The 20,129-nt window shown below is 53.3% G+C and overlaps 2 protein-coding genes across 3 annotated transcripts in view; one reads left to right on the top strand and one right to left on the bottom strand.

The window, feature by feature from the left end:
- The window catches only part of ZSWIM8 (zinc finger SWIM-type containing 8), a 55,180-nt gene extending 40,928 nt beyond the window's left edge, over positions 1–14,252 (top strand). Inside the window, exons 17-26 of the mRNA XM_056848273.1 lie at positions 265–417; positions 2,090–2,312; positions 3,028–3,317; positions 4,432–4,655; positions 5,192–5,674; positions 6,836–7,004; positions 8,548–8,721; positions 10,596–10,715; positions 11,915–12,093; positions 14,042–14,252. Coding sequence (XP_056704251.1) covers positions 265–417; positions 2,090–2,312; positions 3,028–3,317; positions 4,432–4,655; positions 5,192–5,674; positions 6,836–7,004; positions 8,548–8,721; positions 10,596–10,715; positions 11,915–12,093; positions 14,042–14,245 — 2,219 coding nt within the window. The 3' untranslated portion in view covers positions 14,246–14,252. The remainder of the gene's footprint in view (positions 1–264; positions 418–2,089; positions 2,313–3,027; positions 3,318–4,431; positions 4,656–5,191; positions 5,675–6,835; positions 7,005–8,547; positions 8,722–10,595; positions 10,716–11,914; positions 12,094–14,041) is intronic.
- A 2,900-nt stretch (positions 14,253–17,152) lies between these two features.
- The window catches only part of NDST2 (N-deacetylase and N-sulfotransferase 2), a 29,640-nt gene continuing 26,663 nt past the window's right edge, over positions 17,153–20,129 (bottom strand). For both annotated transcript variants that reach the window (XM_056848547.1, XM_056848548.1), the window contains exons 10-13: positions 19,848–20,018; positions 18,516–18,625; positions 17,394–17,496; positions 17,153–17,279 (exon numbers count right to left, since the gene is read on the bottom strand). In XM_056848547.1, the coding sequence (XP_056704525.1) occupies positions 17,154–17,279; positions 17,394–17,496; positions 18,516–18,625; positions 19,848–20,018 (510 nt within the window). In that variant the 3' untranslated portion in view covers position 17,153. The remainder of the gene's footprint in view (positions 17,280–17,393; positions 17,497–18,515; positions 18,626–19,847; positions 20,019–20,129) is intronic.

The raw sequence follows: 20,129 nt of genomic DNA, 5'->3' as shown, positions 1-20,129 counted from the left end.
GCTTCCCCCCAAACTGAAACAGGTGATTTGAATCCGCTTTACCTTTAGGGAATCATCTGCGGATTGGGGTGTGCATTTACCACTTCTCTTTCTTCCTCCATTTGAGAAAACAGCACCAGAACCTCTGCAATGCTTCCTGTTCTGCCCACCAGGGTTTCCCCTTTTAAGATCCCTGCGTGGGCAAGAGACGTTCAGCTTTGAAACGTCCAGTTTACCGTTCTGCCGCCGTCTTTCATTTAACTTGCCTCTTTCCTATCGTCGCAGAGAACCCTCAGAGGTCCCCATGCGACCCGCCGGTGGAATCCAGTGTCTTGAAACAAGAAGGGAAGGTTCCCAGCCGGCTGGCCCTGGGAAACCGAGGGGGCTACAACGGCCGGTGTTGGGGCTCGCCGGTCAGGCAGAAAAAGAAACATACCGGTAAGTTCAGGTTTGCTCACCTGTCTCTCGGCTCGGGTGGCTCAGCTCTTCAAAGGCACCTGTAATTTTAAAGATCTCTGTTGTTCTTTAAGGTGAATTGGCACAATCTTGCTGAATGGCTCAATGTACTGACTAAGGTGTATTCTGAATTTCTGCATGGCAGCAGTGTGTGTCACCAATAAGGGCCCTTTTTGGTCACAGGCTCCCCTCCCCCACCTAACCCCAATCTAAGCTGCTTTGAATAGTAATCGGTCCCTTGGGTACCCAAATGGTTGGGTGAAACAAGACCTAAATAAAACAATGAAATCTCTTTATTATAAAGCTCTTAAAGGTAATGGTAGTCCCCTGTGCAAGCACCGGATCATTCCTGACCCATGGGGTGACGTCACATCCCGACGTTTACTTGGCAGACTGTGTTTATGGGGTGGTTTGCCAGTGCCTTAGAATCATAGAGTTGGAAGGGATCATCAGGGTCATCTAGTCCAACCCCCTGCACAGTGCTGAATGTTCTTTAATTTTTTAGACATACAATACAATCTCCTTTATTGGCATAAAATTGAAACATGGGGTGTCTACACAGTAACATAGAATTGTTGCAGCATTTCTGACAAGGTTAGAACATAAATAGATAAAAAGATGCTAGAATGAGTAAAAGCCCTCCAATCAACTTGCTGGAAAACATTCACAGCAAGTCTCAGAAATTGTGCCACTTTCTCCAATATATAACAGGAGAGTGATTATTCAGTAAAAAACTAGCATTAAGAAAATCAGGGGCATTTGACTTTTTTGTCAAAATAGGGCCTAGAAATTTGCTGCGAATTTCTGCATAAAATCCACAGTGAAATAAGACATGTACAATTGATTCAGTGCAGTTATTACCACAGGGGCAAAGTCTCTCTGAAAGGGGGATTTTCCGAAATCTTCCTTCCAAAATAGCAGATGGCATGACATTAAATCTGGCCAGGGAAAAAGCTCTGCATAGCTGAGGGTCGTAAAGATGTTGCAAATACGGCGTAGGCTCGTATATATTAAAGGGAATCCCTAAACTTAATGGGGAGCAAGCCCTGTTAGCAGCACTGTTGAGATTTTGAAATCCAGTCTCTAATAATTTGCGTTTTATTGTTTGAAATGCTTCTGTATCCAAGAGCATAAGCAGCGAATCCAATGGTAAACCAATGGATTTAATTTTACTCTCAATGTGAGCTAGCCAGTTGGAGGTGTGTGATTCCATGAGCATATGGTAGACAAGAGAAGAGGGATCAGCCTTGAAATGTAGGCGTAGCCAGAATTTAACCGTGGTAAGCCACGCTCTAGTTTCGAATAGCACTTGACCAGTTTCCGAGCACAATGCACAACTACCTCCCCCCCCACACCCCCAGTGACCCCTACTCCATGCCCAGAAGATGGCCAAGATGCCCTCCCTCTCATCATCTGCCTAAGGTAATAGAATCAGCATTGCTGAGTTTCCTGCATTGTGCAAGGGGGTTGGACTAGATGACCCTGGTGGTCCCTTCCAATTCTATTCTATGATAATCATGTAGTGACAGCCTGGGTATGGATTATAAAGTGTAATCCCAGCGAGTGTTCCTAAACTATGTTTAGAAATGTGCACGCATCCAAGGAATGTAGTTAAAATATTTATTTCTGGACCGGGCTGGCCTTACTGTTTCAGGGATGGCCAGCATCGACAGCAGCGCCCCGGAAACCACCTCTGACAGCTCCCCGACCCTCAGCCGGCGGCCCCTGCGTGGCGGGTGGGCGGCCACCTCCTGGGGCCGAGGGCAGGACAGCGACAGCATCAGCAGCTCCTCCAGCGACTCCCTGGGCTCCTCCTCCTCCAGCGGCAGCCGGAGAGCCAGCGGGGGGGCCCGCGCCAAAACGGTGGAAGTCGGCAGGTGAGGGAGCTATCTCGACCACCTTCCAAAGCTGGGACGTGGCATGGTGGTTAGGAGCGCTGGACTCTGATCTGGAGAACCGGGTTCAATTCCCCACTCCTCCACATGAGCGGCGGACTCTAATCTGGAGAACCAGGTTCAATTCCCTGCTCCTCCTCATGAAGCCAGATGGGTGACCTTGGGCTAGTCACAGTTCTCTTAGAGTTCTCTCAGCCCACCTACCTCACAAGGTGTCTGTTGTGGGGAGGGGATTGTAAGCCGGTTTGAGTCCCCTTTAAAAAGGTAGAGAAAGTCGGCATATAAAAACCAAATCTCGCTTTGGGAGCCTGCCTTCTTAGAGGGGCTTCCGTCGGAGGGGTTGAGAGGAGGCAGCTGGCTGGGGAGGCCAAGATGGAAGCGGAGCTAGAAACCCGGCTTCTTGGCTGGGCCGTCTGCCCCGTCTTCCATTCGCTTTCTTCGCTTTGTCGCTCTGTCAACTTGGCCGAGAGCTCCTTCCCGGGTGAGCGGTGAAGTCCCCTCGGGACAGAGAGCAAACTAGCCTTCCTTGCCCCTCAGGAGGGCATGTCTGTCTGTCTCTTTCGAGCTGAGGTGAAGTCTGAGCCTTGGGGGCCTTCTCTTGTTCTCCCTTCCACGTCTGATTTCAGCACGGAGTGTGAGAGCGGAGGTGCTTACGTTCCTCTCGTGCGCACCCCTCTCTTCTTTTGGCCCCTTCCAGGTACAAGGGCAGGAGGCCAGAGAGCCACGCCCCCCATGTGCCCAACCAGCCCTCGGAAGCGGCCGCCCACTTCTACTTTGAGCTGGCCAAGACGGTCCTCATCAAAGCTGGGGGCAACAGCAGCACCTCCATCTTCACCCACCCGTCCTCCAGCGGCGGCCATCAGGGGCCCCACCGCAACCTCCACCTCTGCGCCTTCGAGATCGGGCTCTACGCCCTGGGGCTGCACAACTTTGTCTCCCCCAACTGGCTCTCTCGCACGTACTCTTCCCACGTCTCCTGGATCACGGGTGAGAACGGGGGCTGTGCTCAGGGGCCCCGTACAGCGGACGCACATAATATCCGCCACTGGGGAGAGGCTGTGGCTCAGTGGTAGAGCATCTGCTTGGCATGCAGAAGTTGCCAGGTTCAACCCCCAGTTGAAGGGACTAGGCAAGTTGGTGATGTGAAAGACCCCTGCCTGAGACCCTGGAGAGCTGCTGCCGGTCTGAGTAGACAATACTGACTTGGATGGAGCCAGGGTCTGATTCACTATAAGGCAGCTTCATGGGGAGGTGCCATGGCTCAGAGCCTATGCTTGGCCTGCAGAAGGTGCCAGGTTCAATCCCTGGCATCTCCAGTTAAAGGGACCAGGCAAGCAGGTGATGTGAAATACACCTTCCTGAGACCCTTGGAGAGCCGCTGCCGGTCTGAGTAGACAATACTGACTTTGATGGGCCCAAGGTCTGATTCAGTATAAGACAGCTTCATGTGCTGTCTGTGTCTCCTTTAGCTGCAGAGGGTCAGGCGCTCGTGGCTACAATTGGCTGACACAGTCCAAACAGCCTAGTGAAGGTGATAGTTGGGGAAAGCTTTCAGTGATGCTTGAAGGAGCAGAAGGGATCAAGCGGCCATCGAGTCCAGCTCCTGCCCTTATCCATTTTCAGTGTTGGTTCTCTGAACTTCCCCTCCTTGCCCCCTCCCCGCCATCGTAGAGCACACCAAAGGCATCTCAGGAAAGTCCTAGAAAAGAGCACGAGTCCAGCAGCACCTTAAAGTCTAACAAAATTTCATGCAGGGTGTGAGCTTTTGTGAGCCACAGCTCACATTTTCAGATACGGTAGCTCACAAAAGCTTCATCCCCTGCCAGAAATGTTGTTAGTCTTTAAGGTGCTACTGGGACTCTGACTCTTTTCTACTGCTAGTTACAGACTGACACGGTTACCCGTCGCGCTCTATCAGGAAAGTCCTGTGGCTCTTCAGTTGTGTGGAAGGGAGCCACGAAGGAACCTCTTCTGTTGTCCCACATGGCTTTCTTTGCAGAGGCCCAGCCTCCTTGTGATCGGAAGGATGGAAGCCACCAAATGGTACAATAAAAGTATTGCTGAAGAAGCCTCCCTCCCTCTCTCCCTCCCTCCCTCCTAGGGCAAGCCATGGAGATTGGCAGTGCGGCCTTGAACATCCTGGTGGAATGCTGGGACGGGCACTTGACCCCGCCTGAGGTGGCATCCTTGGCCGACAGAGCATCCAGGGCGAGGGACTCCAACATGGTGCGCGCAGCTGCCGAGCTGGCGCTGAGCTGCTTGCCGCATGCCCACGCCTTGAACCCAAACGAGATCCAGAGGGCCCTGGTACAGTGCAAAGAGCAGGTGAGCAAGTCCAGATCCTCCCTGAGTTTATGTGTTGAGCGTAGAATCTACCATTGCATTTGAAATGGTTTTTGGGGGAGGGATGCTACAGTAAGAGTTGTTCGACAGTGGAATCGGCTCCCTGGGGAGGTGGTGAGCTCCCCCTCCCTGGCAGTCCTCAAGCAGAGGCTGGACGAGCACTTGTCAGGGATGCTCTAGGCCAGCGGTGTCGAACTCATTTGTTAGGAGGGCCGGATATGACGTAAATGTCACTTGGTCGGGCCGGGCCATGTGTACACAAATTAATAAATAGGAAAGAAAGAAAGAAAGAAAGGGAGAAAGGGAGAAAGGGAGAGAGTGACAGAAAAAGAGGGGTTGGGCCAGATGGCCTGTGTGGCCCCTTCCAACTCGATGATTCTATGATTCTGCACAACAAAAAGACACAGGCCAGGTCTCCCATCCCAAGGAGTTGAGAGTTCAATTTCAGCTGTGGCGAGAGAAGGGGAGGTGGAGAATCTGCTTTCTTTCCTACCTGTCTGTTCTCTGTGCCCCTGCAGGACAATCTGATGCTGGAGAAGGCCTGCATGGCCGTGGAGGAGGCAGCCAAAGGGGGCGGCGTTTACCCCGAGGTCCTCTTTGAAGTCGCCCACCAGTGGTACTGGCTGTACGAGCAGACGGTCGGAGGGACCCTCGCCCAGAGGGAAGGGGCCACGGGCTGCAGCGCCAGCGGAGCCCGAGCCCCTTGCGAAGCTGTCCGCGGGCTGGCGGACAACCGAGTGGCCCCGGAGCCCACCACGGTGACCGTGGCGGCCGCAGTGACTGCCGCGGCGACGGTGGTCCCTGTGATCTCGGTGGGGTCGACGATCTACCAGCAGCACACCATGGCTGGGCCGGCCATGGCTCACGCGCACACCCCGGGGCTGCACCCCTACACCACCCTCCAGACCCACATCCCATGCAACCCTCAGTACATCGGGCACCCGATCCAGCATATGCCCCGCCCGGCCGTCTTCCCCGTGCCCGGCTCGGCTTATCCCCAAGTGAGTAGCGGCCTGTGTGACAAGCGTCAAAGGGGACCAGGTTCTCTCCCTGCCCGCCCCCCTAATCCCTGTCTCTCGAGATAGCATGGGCTAGTCCTAGATTTGGGTCCCCAACCATTTTGAGCCTGTGGGTCCCTTAGGAATTTGGCATAGGGTGGTGGGGGCAAGCACAAAATGGCTGCCATGGGAAGTGGAGGTGACTATAAAATGTCTGGGAGCGAAGCCCTGCATACCTCTAATAGTGACTGTTCAATGTTTCTGTTTAACGGGGTGCCTTTTAATCTGTATAGAGGTAAAGGTAGTCCCCTGCGCAAGCACCAGGTCGCTACACCAGCGTGGTGTAGTGGTTAAGAGCGGTTGAGTCTGATCTGGAGAACCGAGTTTGATTCCCCACTCCTCCACGTGAGCGGCGGAGGCTAATCTGGTGAACTGGATTTGTTTCCCCACTCTTACACACGAAGCCAGCTGGGTGACCTTGGGCTAGTCACAGCTTTCTCAGCCCCACCTACCTCACAGGGTGTCTGTTGTGGGGATGGGAAGGGAAGGTTATTGTAAGCCTGTTTGAGTCTCCCTGAAGTGGTAAAGTAGGTATATAAAAAAAAAAACCCAGCAACAACTCATCTCATTCCTGACCCATGGGGTGACGTCACATCCCGACATTTCCTAGGCAGACTTTGTTTTACGGGGTGGTTTGCCAGTGCCTTCCCCAGTCGTCTTCCCTTTACCTCCAGCAAGCTGGGTACTCATTTTACCAACCTGGGAAGGATGGAAGGCTGAGTCCACCTTGAGCCAGCTACCTGAAACCGACTTCTGTCGGGATCGAACTCGGGTCGTGAGCAGAGATTTTGACTGCAGGACTGCAGCTTCCCACTCTGCGCTAGTCTGGATAAGGGATACTCAACCATTTATCCCCTTTCCACGCTGGTCCTTAGCAGAGGGACCTGGCCAGACAGAGCAGGGACTGTGCTGCCGCCTCACGCGTCTTCCTCTTTGAACAAGCGTTTGACTTTGAGTGTCCCCCGATGAGCATGAGAAGCATTTGGTTTTTTTTCCAGCAATAATGGTGTGTGGAGAAGGGACTGGTTGGTGTTGTGTTTGAGGCACTTCTGGATCCACCTGGCCTTGGGCTGCGGGCCGTGACAGTTTCCTCTTCCTGTCCAGGGTGTCCACCCAGCGTTCATCGGGGCCCAGTACCCGTACTCGGTCGCCACCCCGTCTTTGGCGGCGACAGCAGTGTCCTTCCCGGGGGTGCCTGTCCCCTCCATGACGCAGATCGCCGTGCACCCCTACCACGCCGAGACGGGGCTATCGCTCTCTTCGAATGTTGCAAGTGAGTGTCCTGGGTTGTTTAATCTCGTGCGTCAGATGAGCAGGAGGAAAAGGAAGGTGCGGCGGCTGAGCTCAGAGAGGTTTCTGGCTTTGCCTGGCCGTGTGGCCCTCATGGCCCGCTCTTCCTGGAACAGGGCAGTTCGTATGCTAAGGATCCCTTTTTCAGACTGGTGGCGTCCCTGCCAGACTGCTTGGTACAGATCCTTTTGCATTGTCCTTACATGTACCAACTTAGGCTAGCGTAGTGTAGTGGTTAAGAGCGGTGGTTTGGAGCGGTGGGCTCTGATTTGGAGAACCGGGTTTGATTCCTCCACTTCTCCACGAGCGGCAGACTCTAATCTGGAGAGCTGGGTTTGATTACCCACTCTTCCTCATGAGCGGCGGATACTAATCTGATGAACCGAGCCGGTTTCCCCACTCCTCCGTATGAGTGGCGGAGGCTAATCTGGTGAACTGGATTTGTTTCCCCACTCCTCCACATGAAGCCAGCTGGGTGACCTTGGGCTAGTCACAGCTCTCTTAGAGCTCTCTCAGCCCCACCTACCTCACAGAGGGTGTCTGTTGTGGGAAGGGAAAGGGAAGGCGATTGTGAGCCAGTTTGATTCTGCCTTAAGTGGTAGAGAAAGTCGGCATATAAAAACCAACTCTTCTTCTAAAATGGACTACACCCTGTTTTAACAGCAACTTGGGAGCAGAAGGTTCAGTTCCTTTTAGAGGAGTCTGACCCTCAACCTACTTATTGTGTTGCTCGTCTTTTGGAGGCTGCAGAGAAGAATTGAAGGGAGGGTTTTTTAGTGATGGGTCTTATTTAAGTGTTATGGTTTTATTGTTCAAGATCTTGGTCTAAGAACAGGGGGAAAGAAAGAAAGGAACGGGATGGCTTTTGTGTCGTTCACGTGTCAAAAGAAGCTTGCTGTAAGCCGGTTCCCTCTGTGGCCCCAATAGGACAGAAAGGTGGAATATAAATATTTGTAAATAAATAAATATTCCCTAGCAATGCTGCGACATTGTAATAGCCTTTTGGGTTTTTTAAAAAACATTTCTTTTGTACATTATTTTAATAATTCTTCTCGAGAGCCAGCAAGGTGTAGTGGTTAAGAGCGGCGGACTGTAATCTGGAGAACTGGGTTTGATTACCTCACTCCTCCACATGAAGCCTGCTGGGTGACCTTGGGCCAGTCCCGGTTCTCTCCGAACTCTCTCAGCCCCACCTACTTCACAAGGTGTCTGTTGTAGTCGTCTTGCATGTGGGCTTCCTAGAGGCACCTGGTTGGCCACTGTGTGGACAGACTTGCTGGACTTGATGGGCCTGGTTCTGATCCAGCAGGGCCTTTCTTATGTTCTTATGTAAAGAGGGGCAGGGAAAGGTAATTGTAAGCTGCTTTGAGACTCCTTAAAGGCAGAGGAAAAACAGGGTATAAACACCAACTCTTCTTCTTCTCTTCTTCTGATCATTTTTGACTTTCCACCAAGTGGATGTGATCTCCATCGTGGGCCTGTGTGATGCTGACTTTTGATGGCGCCCTTTGTTCTTTCCCCCCCAGTAGGGAGTGTCCACGCGGGGTCAACGTTCCCGGCCATCCAAGGGACTTCTCTGACGAGCCTGTCTGCTCCGCCCACCCCCCTCGTCGCGGGGGGCTTCCCCTCGGAGGAGGAGCAGCACAGCCAGCCCGTGAGCCCTCAGGGGCTGCACTACCTCCACTCTGCCTACCGAGTCGGTAAGGGACGATCGGTGCTGCTCTCCCCAGGGAATCCGTGTGGGTGCTCTGTACGCGAACTCCCCGCTGTGGGGGGCGGCCCTGGGAAGAAGGCGCTAGAATCCTGACAAGCGATGGGGCAGGGGAGTGGTTTGGGGGGCTATCTGAGCACATGGACACATGAAGCTGCTTTACACTGAATCAGACCCTTCGTCCATCAAAGTCAGTATTGTCTACTGAGACCAGCAGCAGCTCTCCAGGGTCTCAGGTGGAGGTCTTTCCCATCAACTACCTGCCTAGTCCCTTTAACTGGAGATGCCGGGGATTGAACCTGGGACCTTCTGCATGCCAAGCAGATGCTCTTCCACTGAGCCACGGCCATTCCCCAAAAACATGAAGCTGCCTTCTACCGAATCAGACCCTTGGTCCATCAAAGTCAGTATTGTCTACTCTGACTGGCAGCAGCTCTCCAGGGTCTCAGGCAGAAAGAGGTCTTTCCCATCACCTACTTGCCTGGTCCCTTTAACTGGAGACACCGGGGTTTGAACCTGGGACCTTCTCCATGCCAAGTAGAGGCTCTGCCACTGAGCCACGGCCCCTCCCTCTGCTCTAAAGCAAGGGGACCTGAATGTTTGTGTGCAGAGGGTAAACAGCTGGTGAAAAGGCCGGACGCCCGACAGATAGGGCATCATAGAATCATAGAGTTGGAAGAGACCACCCGGGTCATCTAGTCCAACCCCCGGCACAATGCACGAAATTCACAACTACCTATCCCCCCACCCTCCCTGTGACCCCTACTCCATGCCCAGAAGATGGCCAAGGTGCCCCCCTCCCTCTCATGAACTGCCCAAGGTCATAGAACCAGCATTGCTGACAGATGGCCATCTAGCCTCTGCTTCAAAACCTCCAGGGAAGGAGAGCCCACCACCTCCCGAGGAAGCCTGTTCCACTGAGGAACCGCTCTGACTGTTAGAAAGTTCTTCCTAATGTCTAGACGGAAACTCTTTTGATTTAATTTCAACCCGTTGGTTCTGGTCCGACCTTCCGGAGCAACAGAAAATAACTCGGCACCCTTCTCTATACGACAGCCCTTCAAGGACTTGAAGATGGTTCTCATATTCCCTCTCAGTCTTCTCCTCTCCAGGCTAAAAATACCCAGCTCCTTCAGCCTTTCCTTATCCTCCCAATCTGGGCACCACAAAATCTCTCGTCCAGAAACTCCTCCTAGCTGACCTGCGTAGCTTCCTGATCCTTGCAGGCTGAATGCTGGAAAAAGTCCTGAGGCTTAGGTGTCGAGTATGTAAAGCTGGGCTGTGCCAGCAAATTTTTTATGTGCGTTACTCCTGGATGGGGTAACACACACACAGGCAGGGGCCGTAGCTCAGTGGCGGAGCTACTTGGCATGCAGAAGGTCCCAGGTTCAATCCCTGGCATCTCCAGTTAAAGGGACCAGGCAGGTAGGTGATGGGAAAGACTATAGAGAGCCGCTTCCAGTCCGATTAGACAACACTGACTTCAATGGACCAAGGGCCTGATTCAGCAGAAGGCAGCTTCGTGTGTTCATGTGATGACTTGTGCTGTTGGCAGAAAGTGTGATTCAAGCTGGAACCGGTGCTGGAAATCAAGGGCTGTCTGTTTTTGGTTGTTGTATTTTTGTGGCCAGCCTTCCCAAGTGAGTTTTCTTTAGACGCCTTTACGGGCAGTGGGTTCTCATCAGGCCCGGAGGCGTCTGCGGATAAAGCCGCGCCTGTCACAGGCAGCCAGACTCTGCCCCCTCTGGGGCAGGTGTCTGCAGCGCAGGCGAGGTGAGACCGGGGCAGGCCCTCGAGTCTCCGGGGGTGGGAGGAGGCATTCACCTGTGCTGCCTGCAGTCCTTCTGCGTTCTGTCTCGGCAGGGATGCTGGCCCTGGAGATGCTTGGCCGTCGGGCTCACAACGATCACCCCAACAACTTCTCGCGCAGCCCGCCATACACGGAAGACGTGAAATGGCTCCTAGGGTTAGCTGCCAAGCTAGGTAAGGCTCAAGAGCACAGAACTATGTGTATGCATGCGTCTGTGCGCACGTTCGTCTGTGTTTGTACATGTCCGCGCAAACTCCTGCGGGGGAGCTGAAGCCCGCTGTGATCCCATGTGCTTTGTTCTCCCCTGTGTTTTTTCCATGGCGTATAACCATCATCCTCTCCATGAGTAGCAAGGATCCAGTGCAAAACGGTTGTTTCATAGAGCTTTTGGTGCCAACTGCAGACTGAACGCATGGCAGGAAAGCAGACCTGAAAACATTTTTCAGATGAGTACAGCTACAGTCAGACTAGAAGGAACAAAATGTGAGCAGCTAAGCATGGTTAAGAGCCCCGTAGCACAGAGTGGTAAAGCTGCAGTACTGCAGTCCAAGCTCTGCTCATGATCGGAGTTTGATCCCGACGGAAGTCGGTTTCAGGTAGCCGGCTCAGGGCTGACTCAGCCTTCCATCCTTCCGAGGTCAGTAAAATGAGGACCCAGCTTGCTGGGGGTAAAGGGGAGACGACTGGGGAAGGCACTGGCAAGCCACCCCATAAAACAAAGTCTGCCTAGTAAACATCGGGATGTGACGTCACCCCATGGGTCAGGAAAGACCTGGTGCTTGAACGGGACTGACTACCTTTACCTTTTTAAGCATGGTTAGGAGCGGTGGACTCTAATCTGGAGAACCGGGTTCGATTCCCCACTCCTTTACATGATGCCTGCTTGGGTGACCTTGGGCTAGTCACAGTTCTCTCCAAACTCTCTCAGCCCCACCTACTTCACAAAGTGTCTGTTGTGGGGAGAGGAGGGGAAGGCGATTATAAGCTGATTTGATTCTCCTTAAAAGGTAGAGAAAGTTGGCATATAAAAACCAACTTCTTCTTTAAGAGGGTTTTTTTTATTTTAGTTTTTGCACAGAAGAGCTTTAGGTTAGCGTGAGCTGGAAGCAAGCTAGCGGCACTGGAAGCAGAGAACTGAATATGGGTTGGTTGCACCCTCCCACACCTGGTTGGGGAAGCCGGGAAGCTGTGCCTTGGGTGCCACCTGGCAGCTGGCATGTGGTTGCAGTGCCAGTTTTGTGCCCCTTGCCCAGTCAGAACGGGGGGAGGGGAGGAGGATTGGACTTGGGTTTTCGGCTCTTGCTGAGCCCTCCGTTCTTCCCAATTCGCCTCTTCCTCCTTGGCTTCCTCAAACCCTTTTCCTTTCCTGCAGGCGTGAACTACGTCCACCAGTTCTGCGTCGGCGCAGCCAAGGGGGTCCTGAGCCCTTTCGTGTTGCAGGAGATTATCATGGAAGCCCTGCAGAGGCTGAACCCCGCCCACGTCCACAACCACCTGCGGACGCCCGCCTTCCACCAGCTGGTACAGAGGTGCCAGCAGGCGTACATCCAGGTACAAGTGCCCCCTCCTTCCTTGCCGGTTGGATAGGCCGGATGCTTCGCCAGCTGTCCCCTTCTGCGAACTGTGGCTCTTCCTGGAGGAACTCTTCCTGAAAGCGGAGCCAGGATAGCAGAGCCTACCTGCCTAAGGAGAAGCCAAGATAAACCGAACTGGATCTCGGGTGACCGTCAGTGCGGTCTAGCAGCACCCACAGCGTACCCATGACCTCCTTCACGCTTCCTCCCCACTTTCGTGAGGGTTGGCAGGGGGACGTCCTTTCTTTATAGCATTGTTTGCACAAGGAGAGCCAGCGTGGTGTAGTGGTTAAGAGCGGTGGACTCTGATCCGGAGAACCGGGCTTGATTCCCCCTCCTCCATATGAGCAGTGGATGCTAATCTGGTGAACTGGATTTGTTTCCCCGCTCCTGCACACGAAGCCAGCTGGGTGATCTTGGGCTAGTCCCGGCTCTCTCAGCCCTACCTACCTCACAGGGTGTCTGTTGTGGGGAGGGGAAGGGAAGGTGATTGCAAGCCGGTTTGAGTCTCCCTTAAGTGGTAGAGGAAGACAACATATAAAAACCAACTCTTCTTCTCTCCCTCTAAGGCAGGGGTGTCAGACTTACAGCCTGTGGGCAAGATCCATTGAGACCTCTTAACCAGCCCATGAGCCAGCCACCCCCTGCAGTGCCAATCTGGGCTGGCGAGGCATTGGCCCGGCCCGACCAAGTGACATTTATGTCATATCTGGCCCTCCTAACAGTTGGTTCAACACCCCTGTTCTAGGGCTTTCTTCCCTCATGGTTTTGGCTATCTCTTGTGCTTCTGCAGTGGAAAGTGAGCTGTGACATTTGGCTGCCTTGTTGTGGGGTTTATTGCCACGTGATGTGGGGTGGGGGTCCCGAATGTCTCCACAAAGCCAACCAAAGGGAACGATGCAAACCGCAGGGTCTGTCTGTGGAAACAGCTGGATTTGAGCCCAGCAGCAACTTCGGGACCAACAAGAATTTAAGGTTTTAAGAGTCAAAGCTCCCTTCGTTATCCGACAAAGAGCGCTTTGACTCTCGGAAGCTTAAAATCTCGTCGGTCCCTAAGGTGCCACCTGACTCGAACCTGGCTGTCCTACTGCAAACCAGACCAGCTACCCTCTGAACCTGTCTGGGGAAAGATCACGATGGGTAGCTGTGTTACTCTGTCACTAGCAGTAGAAAAGAGCAAGAGTCCAGTAGCACCTTAAAGACTAACAACATTTCTGGCAGGGTATGGGGCTTTTTCGTGAGCCACAGCTCACTTCAGATACAGCTAGAATGTGATTCCATCTATCCTTAAGTAGAGAGGACTTAGACACAGAATGGCAATGTAAATGTCACAAGCAAGTAAATGACATTAGCAGGTGTGATCGGATTAGGTAGAGGGGTAGTAGGCGTGGATAAATCAGCATTGGTAAATGAGACAGGAATCCCAGATCTCTATTCAGTCCAGGATAATGTATAGTCTTGAGCTCCATTATTAGTTGTAATTCAGCAGTCTCTCTTTCTAATCTCCCTTTGAAATCCCTTTGTAAGAGAACTGCTGCTCTTAAAGCAGCAACCGAATGTCCTGGAAGGTCAAAATGTTCTTCCACTGGTTTCTGAATTTTGGGGTTTCTGATGTTGGACATATGTTCTTGAGTCTGGGGAAAGGCACCTTCCGTTCAGTCCTCCGTTTCCCAGTGTGGTGTAGTGGTTAAAAGCGGTGGTTTGGAGAGGTGGAGTTTGATCTGGAGAACCAGATTTGATTCCTCACCCTACACACGAAGCCAGCTGGGTGACCTTGGGCTAGTCACACTCTCTCCGCCCCACCTCCCTCACCGGGTGTCTGTTGTGGGGAGGGGAAGGGAAGGTGATTGCAAGCCTGTTTGAGTCTCTTAAGTGGTAGAGAAAGGCGGCACATAAAAACCAACTCTTCTTCTTCTTCCCTTTAGTACATCCACCACCGGCTGATCCACCTGACCCCGGCGGACTACGACGACTTCGTGAACGCCATCCGCAGCGCCCGCAGTGCCTTCTGCCTGACCCCCATGGGCATGATGCAGTTCAACGACATCCTGCAAAATCTGAAGCGCAGCAAGCAGACCAAGGACTTGTGGCAGAGGGTCTCCCTGGAGATGACCACCTTCTCGCCCTGACGGCCCGGGGGGGTGGTCCCCCGCCTCCGGCCTCCCCCTCGCTAGCACCCTCTTCCCGGCCTCCTCCCTTCACCGGGCTCGGTTTTATTTTAGCTGTTGGGAAACCACTGAGTTTTGATGTATTTAATGCCATGACATTCCTCTTCCGTGCGGCCGGGGCCCAGCGCCGCCGCGTCTGTGTTCTCGTGCCCCCCCTTCCCCCGCAGGTGGAACTTGACAAGCTGTTTCGTGAGTACGAGGAAGTGTGTTTGTCAAGAGAGCGTGTTCGTGTGAGTGAGTGTGGGCGAATGGGACGAACAGGCTGATATTTTGTCAGTGCTGATAAAAGCCCCCTTTCCTGTACGGAGGCGGCTTTCCAAACGGATCCGCTCTGTGCGCCCGCATGGGACACCCGTTTGGAGGATAGGGCGGAGCTTGTCTTAAAAATATTTATTTTGGCATTTATAAATATGTATACTACTTTCTATAAGATTCTAAAAAGATTCACCTATCACGGACCAGGAGAGGCGGGGCTTGCGTTCTGGGCAGCCGAGGGGCTGCTCCCTGACCACTCTTTCCCGCAGCCCCCCAACCTACCCACCAGGCTGAAGCTGGGAGCCCCCACCCCCCAGCCAGCACTGCCTTCATGTTTGGATGGGCTAAAGCCCCAGTGTGTGGGGGCTCCCCCAGGGCCCCGTAGCTCCGTGGCTGCTTGGATACGCACCCCCCCCCCCAACCCCACGGCTTCCTCGGATGTTCTGCCCAGGGTGGTCCTGAGTTGTGTACAGTCACCGTCCCTCGGTTGGGATTATTAGCTCTCCTGTAATCGATTTCTTATTCTTCGTCTTAGTTTCCTGATTAAAAACATCCATTTTCTTAGACAGACTCTTTTCTCCGTTACTTCCTTTGCCTGTGCCGAGGTGCTGCCTTAGGGCTGGCTCCGCCATACTTTTCGGGCCAAGGACCCCCCCCTCTGTCCAAATCCGGGCTTTGCCACCTCCCAGGCGGGGGGGGGGGGCTCACTTGAAACTGGTTTGATGGTGAAGAATGGGGAGGGGTTGGGTCTGCCACTCCTTGATCTAGGTGTGTTCCCCATCCCTCTTAAAGAACATAGAGAGCTCTGATGGGACAGAACCAGGCCCACCCCCAGATACAGAGGGCTGTTTCTACACCAGCATGGTGTAGTGGTTTGGAGGGGTGGACTCTGATCTGGCGAACCGGGTTCAATTCCCCAGTCCTTCACGTGAGCAGTGGAGGCTAATCTGGTGAACCAGATTTGTTTTCCCACTCCTTCATACGAAGCCAGCTGGGTGACCTTGGGCTAGTCACAGACCCACCTACCACACAGGGTGTCTGATGTGGGGAATGATTGGAAGCCGGTTTGAGTCTCCCTTAAGTGGTAGAGAAAGTCGACATATAATAACCAACTCTTCTTCTATTACGCGCCTTCTTGAGCGTACTATGGCTATTTTAGTTATACCCACTCCCCCCAGCAGGCTGCTGCTGGCCAGGATGCAGACCCCCCCCCCCCCAAGAGCAAAAAGACATACAGCCACACCTCGCTTGACTCCAAATGCTACGTCTAACCTTTATTTAGACAGTGTGCTCAGCTGCAAGAGCCAAGAATTTATGCTTGATCATTATCATCATCATTCAATGTGAATGACACTATACATGAATCCAGTGCTGGAAGCAGGGTAAGCGCTCTTCCCTTCGGCCATAGGTTTTTCATTTCCCCCAGTTTCGTTGGTTCCACCTTTTGGTCGCACGATATGGTTACCCTGCTCGGGGACACATTGAATGAAGTAGTATATAGTCCGTACTATCTATTTACAGACGATGGTAAAAGTCACCATTAAAAAAAATAATACACAAGGACTAAGGCTCAGTGTAATAAGCTTGGCGGAAACCGGTTCTCTCCCTATGAAGATGGAGACACAGCGGAGTTGCCCGAGTCGGCCCCCCCGCCAAGGAATTCCCCCACACACCAAAGCCGGCTGCTTCACACACCCCTTGAGGCTGCACAACGTAAGGCGTGTTTGGAAAGGAAAAGGCAGGTGTTTGGCTGGTTGCTACACAACGAGGGTAGTGGTTGCGGAGAGGGGATGACGGGATTCGGGAACAGGAGCCGGCTGGAGACCCAGATGCAAGGACGGGCCACGTGACTGGACGGAGGCTGCTCCGTGCGCCCACTCACCCGGCCTCCTCTCCATGCCGTAGTGCCAAGAAGTGGGAAAACGGCAGGGACCCCGCGGCGCAAGGACACGCGGCTGTCCAGACGAGATGGCTGTGGCAAGCTGCGAGTGAGCCCGTGGCAACCTCTTGCATCTGTAGCTGGTAGTGGTGGTGGTGGTGGGGGGAACTTTAGCCTCTACCGGGAGAGCCTTCCAAAGATTCCTAGTGTCTCGCTCTCGGCGATTCTGCCCTCCCTTCCCTCTCGGATACGGCTGCTGGGACAACCGTGAAGTGATCCTCACCGTCTCACCCCCCTCCCCAACTGCACAAACACAAGGGGGCATTCGCAAGAGTCAGACTTCCACTTGCGGGCATCCTGAGCACCTGGTCGCTAACAGGGCACGTCTCATTCACCTACACATTGGCATGCTTTTGCTCCTCTGTGGCGCCTGCCCTCGGCTTCCCTGCATCGAGGATCGTAGCCCGCGTGCATTCCTATGGCGAGCAGCCTGGAACGGCGGGCCGGGAAGACAACAGCACAACACATTGTGCAGTTTTGTTCCCCCCCCCGGGTGTGGGGGGGTCTCAAAAAAACCCAAACCATTAATACTTAAAGGTGCATGGTCCGCACTCTCCTCGTTCCTTCCTCAGATGACTTCTGATCGAGAAGAGAAGGCGGCTGGGGTGGTTGTTTCCGAGCGGCTTTCCCGTCCTCGCGTCCGATGGCTCCGGGGTGTCGGAGCCCTCCCCCCCTTCAGCTCCAGCTCGAGTTCTGCAGCTCCTCCCGCAGCCAGGGGGGCAGGGGCTGCCCCAGCTTGTTCAGCAGCTTGGAGAGTTCGATGTTGTGCTCGCGATAGAAGTCCGCCAGGAACATGCGGGACTGCAGCCAGGCCGGGAGGGAAGGACACCTTTAGAGATGGAGCGCTGCCCCACTCTTTTCCAAGCACCGCACTAAGATGCACGGTGAGAGGAGAAGCCCCCGCTAGCTACTCACCGAGGAATCCATCTCCGGATATTTCCTCCCTTTGCTTTTCCCCAGGCACTTTGTCTTCCCGCTGTCCAGCACCTGGCACCAAAACCCCTTGGCCTCATCGAACCTGCAAAGCAGAGATTGGGTTACTTGTAGAATCACAGAGTTGGAAGGGGGCCATAGAGGCCATCTAGTCCAACCCCCTGCTCAATGCAGGATCAGCCTAGAGCAACCCTGACAAGTGCTTGTCCAGCCTCTGCTTGAAGACTACCAGTGAGGGGGGGAGCTCACCACCTCCCTAGGGAGTTGATTCCACTGCCGAACAACTCTTACTGTAAAAAAAACAACAACCTAATATCCAGCCGGTACATTTCTGCCCGCAATTTAAACCCATTATTGTGAATCCTGTCCTCTGCTGCCAACAGGAACAGCTCCCTGCCCTTCTCTAAGTGACAGCCCTTCAGATACTTCAAGAGAAAAATCCCTGTCCTTTTCATAGAAGAGTTGGAAGGGGCCATACAGGATCGGCCTAGAGCACCCCTGACAAGTGCTTGTCCAGCCTCTGCTTAAAGACTGCCAGTGCGGGGGAGCTCACCACCAACCTAGGTAGCCGATTCTACTGTCGAACAACTCTTACTGTAAAAAATATGTTCCTAATATCCAGCCAGTACCTTTCACCCCTAATTTAAACCCATTATTCCAAGTCCTATCCTCTGCTGCCAACAGGAACAGTTCCCTGCCCTCCTCTAAAATCATGACCCCCCTCAACGTCATATATTTATGACGTTTGCACATTTGCACACATAGGCCTGAAACCAACATTTATTTCATTACTGCAGTACAATTGCACAGCTTACCAGAATTTTTTTAAATTTTTATTTATTAAAACATTTACATCCCCCATTTCCTTTTGGTTCAGAACTGCAAATGAGAGTTTGTATAAACATTCTGCAGGGAAGGCAATTGTAAGCCGGTTTGATTCTTCCTTAAGTGGTACAGAAAGTCGACATATAAAAACCAACTCTTCTTCGTAGGGTTTTGCTACTTGGTTCGATACGTGCAACTCAGAAGACCTTTTAAAAACTGGCCCCCCAGAAGCAACACTCCCCCCGGCCCAGTCTATGCATCCATAAGCAGGATCCTTACTTGAGTGCTTGGGTGTAGTTGAAGAGTGGTGTGATCCCCAGAAACCTTTGAATGTTCTCCATGACGGAGGCGGGGCTGTGTCGGAGCTCCTGCCCATCCACAATCAGAATCTGAAGGGAAGGCAGAGTAGAAAAGGTTTCAGCACACATCTCCCCAGAAGGGTGGTGGGGGAGCTCTTCTGAACACAGGAAGCAGTGACCCAAGGTTAAAGACGAGAGCTCCCGCTCTGGTTTTTATATCCTGTGCGTTGCTCTGAGCCCTCTCATTTAGTGGGTAAAACGTATATACACCCAACATGTATATAAGAACATAACAATAGCCATAGCTGGATCAGACCAAGGCCCATCAAGTCCAGCAGTCTGTTCACACAGTGGCCAACCAGGTGCCTCCAGGAAGCCCACAAACAAGATGAATGCAGCAGCATTATCCTGCCTGTGTTCCAGAGAACCTCATATAACAGCTGTGCTCCTCTGATCCTGGAGAGAAGAGGTGTGCATCATGACTTGTATCCATTTTGACTAGTAGCCATGGGCACCCCTCTCCTCCATGAACATGTCCACTCCCCTCTTAAAGTCCTCCAAGTTGGCAGCCATCCACATCCTGAGGCAGGGAGTTCCACAATTTAACTATGCGTTGCCTGAAAAAATGCTTGCTTTTGTCTGTTTTGAATGTCTCACCCTCCAAGCAGAACCAAATGCTTTGTGGATTGCAGAGCGGGTTGCTTTGACCAGGCAGAGGATTGTTTTCTACGGGGCTGTGAGCTCATTTTCTCTTCTTGCGAGCAGTGGTGTGGGAGTGCACATGGCTCCCCTACAGATGATTCACTGAGACCACAGCTATCAGGACAGAGTTTTCCCTCCACCAAGCTGACTGGCGTACGAAGCCCACCCACTGGAGAACTCAACTGCGTTCCCTTCTGCTCTGAATTCTCCTGCTTGGTGAACCATTCCAGGCTGGGAAGCCGGCAGCTGTCAGACTGCCGCCTGCCTGCCCAAACCTTCCCCGTCCTGCAGTTTCTTTCTACGGGGCCAAGATGGCCTCAGCATCCCTCCAGGGTCACTTGCTCAGCAGGGGGCAGTGAACCAGGTAACAAAACTGCATTATTTATGCAACGTACGCCCTGCACGAGCTGCGCTGAAACGAACGGCCTCTTGGCCGTGTGCTTCCATTCCCACCTGCCCTCGGTTTTGAGGCACCTGCTCCACACACCACCCAGCCGCAGGGGACAGTGAGGGGAGGGTGAACCAGTTGCCACGGGTTCTCGGGGAGGGGGGGAACCGCCCAGGACCAGACGATAATGCTCAGGGTCCCAGGTCCCGAGGGCTGCCGTACCTGCCCCGAGGGATAATAGGCCAGCCATCGCTCCAGGTGAGCGGCGTACAGTCCGGGGCTCAGGCAGCGACTCCGCAGGTTGTGCAGCTCTGGAGGGGCTTGGGACCCCGCAGAGATCACCTGGTAGAAGGTGTAGTTGAGTGCCACGGGGTCACTGTGGGCACGCTGGTGCTGTGAACATCCATGGAGGGTAGGGAGAGAGAGAGCTGAGAATTAGGATTCCTTCCTCCTGAGCACTACACCCCCCCAAAAAAAGCCCTCTGCTCAGTCCAGCACTCCCCC

The sequence above is a fragment of the Euleptes europaea genome, chromosome 4, assembly GCF_029931775.1.
Source record: "Euleptes europaea isolate rEulEur1 chromosome 4, rEulEur1.hap1, whole genome shotgun sequence".
Classification (NCBI taxonomy): Eukaryota; Metazoa; Chordata; class Lepidosauria; order Squamata; family Sphaerodactylidae; genus Euleptes; species Euleptes europaea.
Note: the sequence above shows the minus strand (reverse complement) of the source record. Positions and strands in the feature narration are given on the sequence as shown.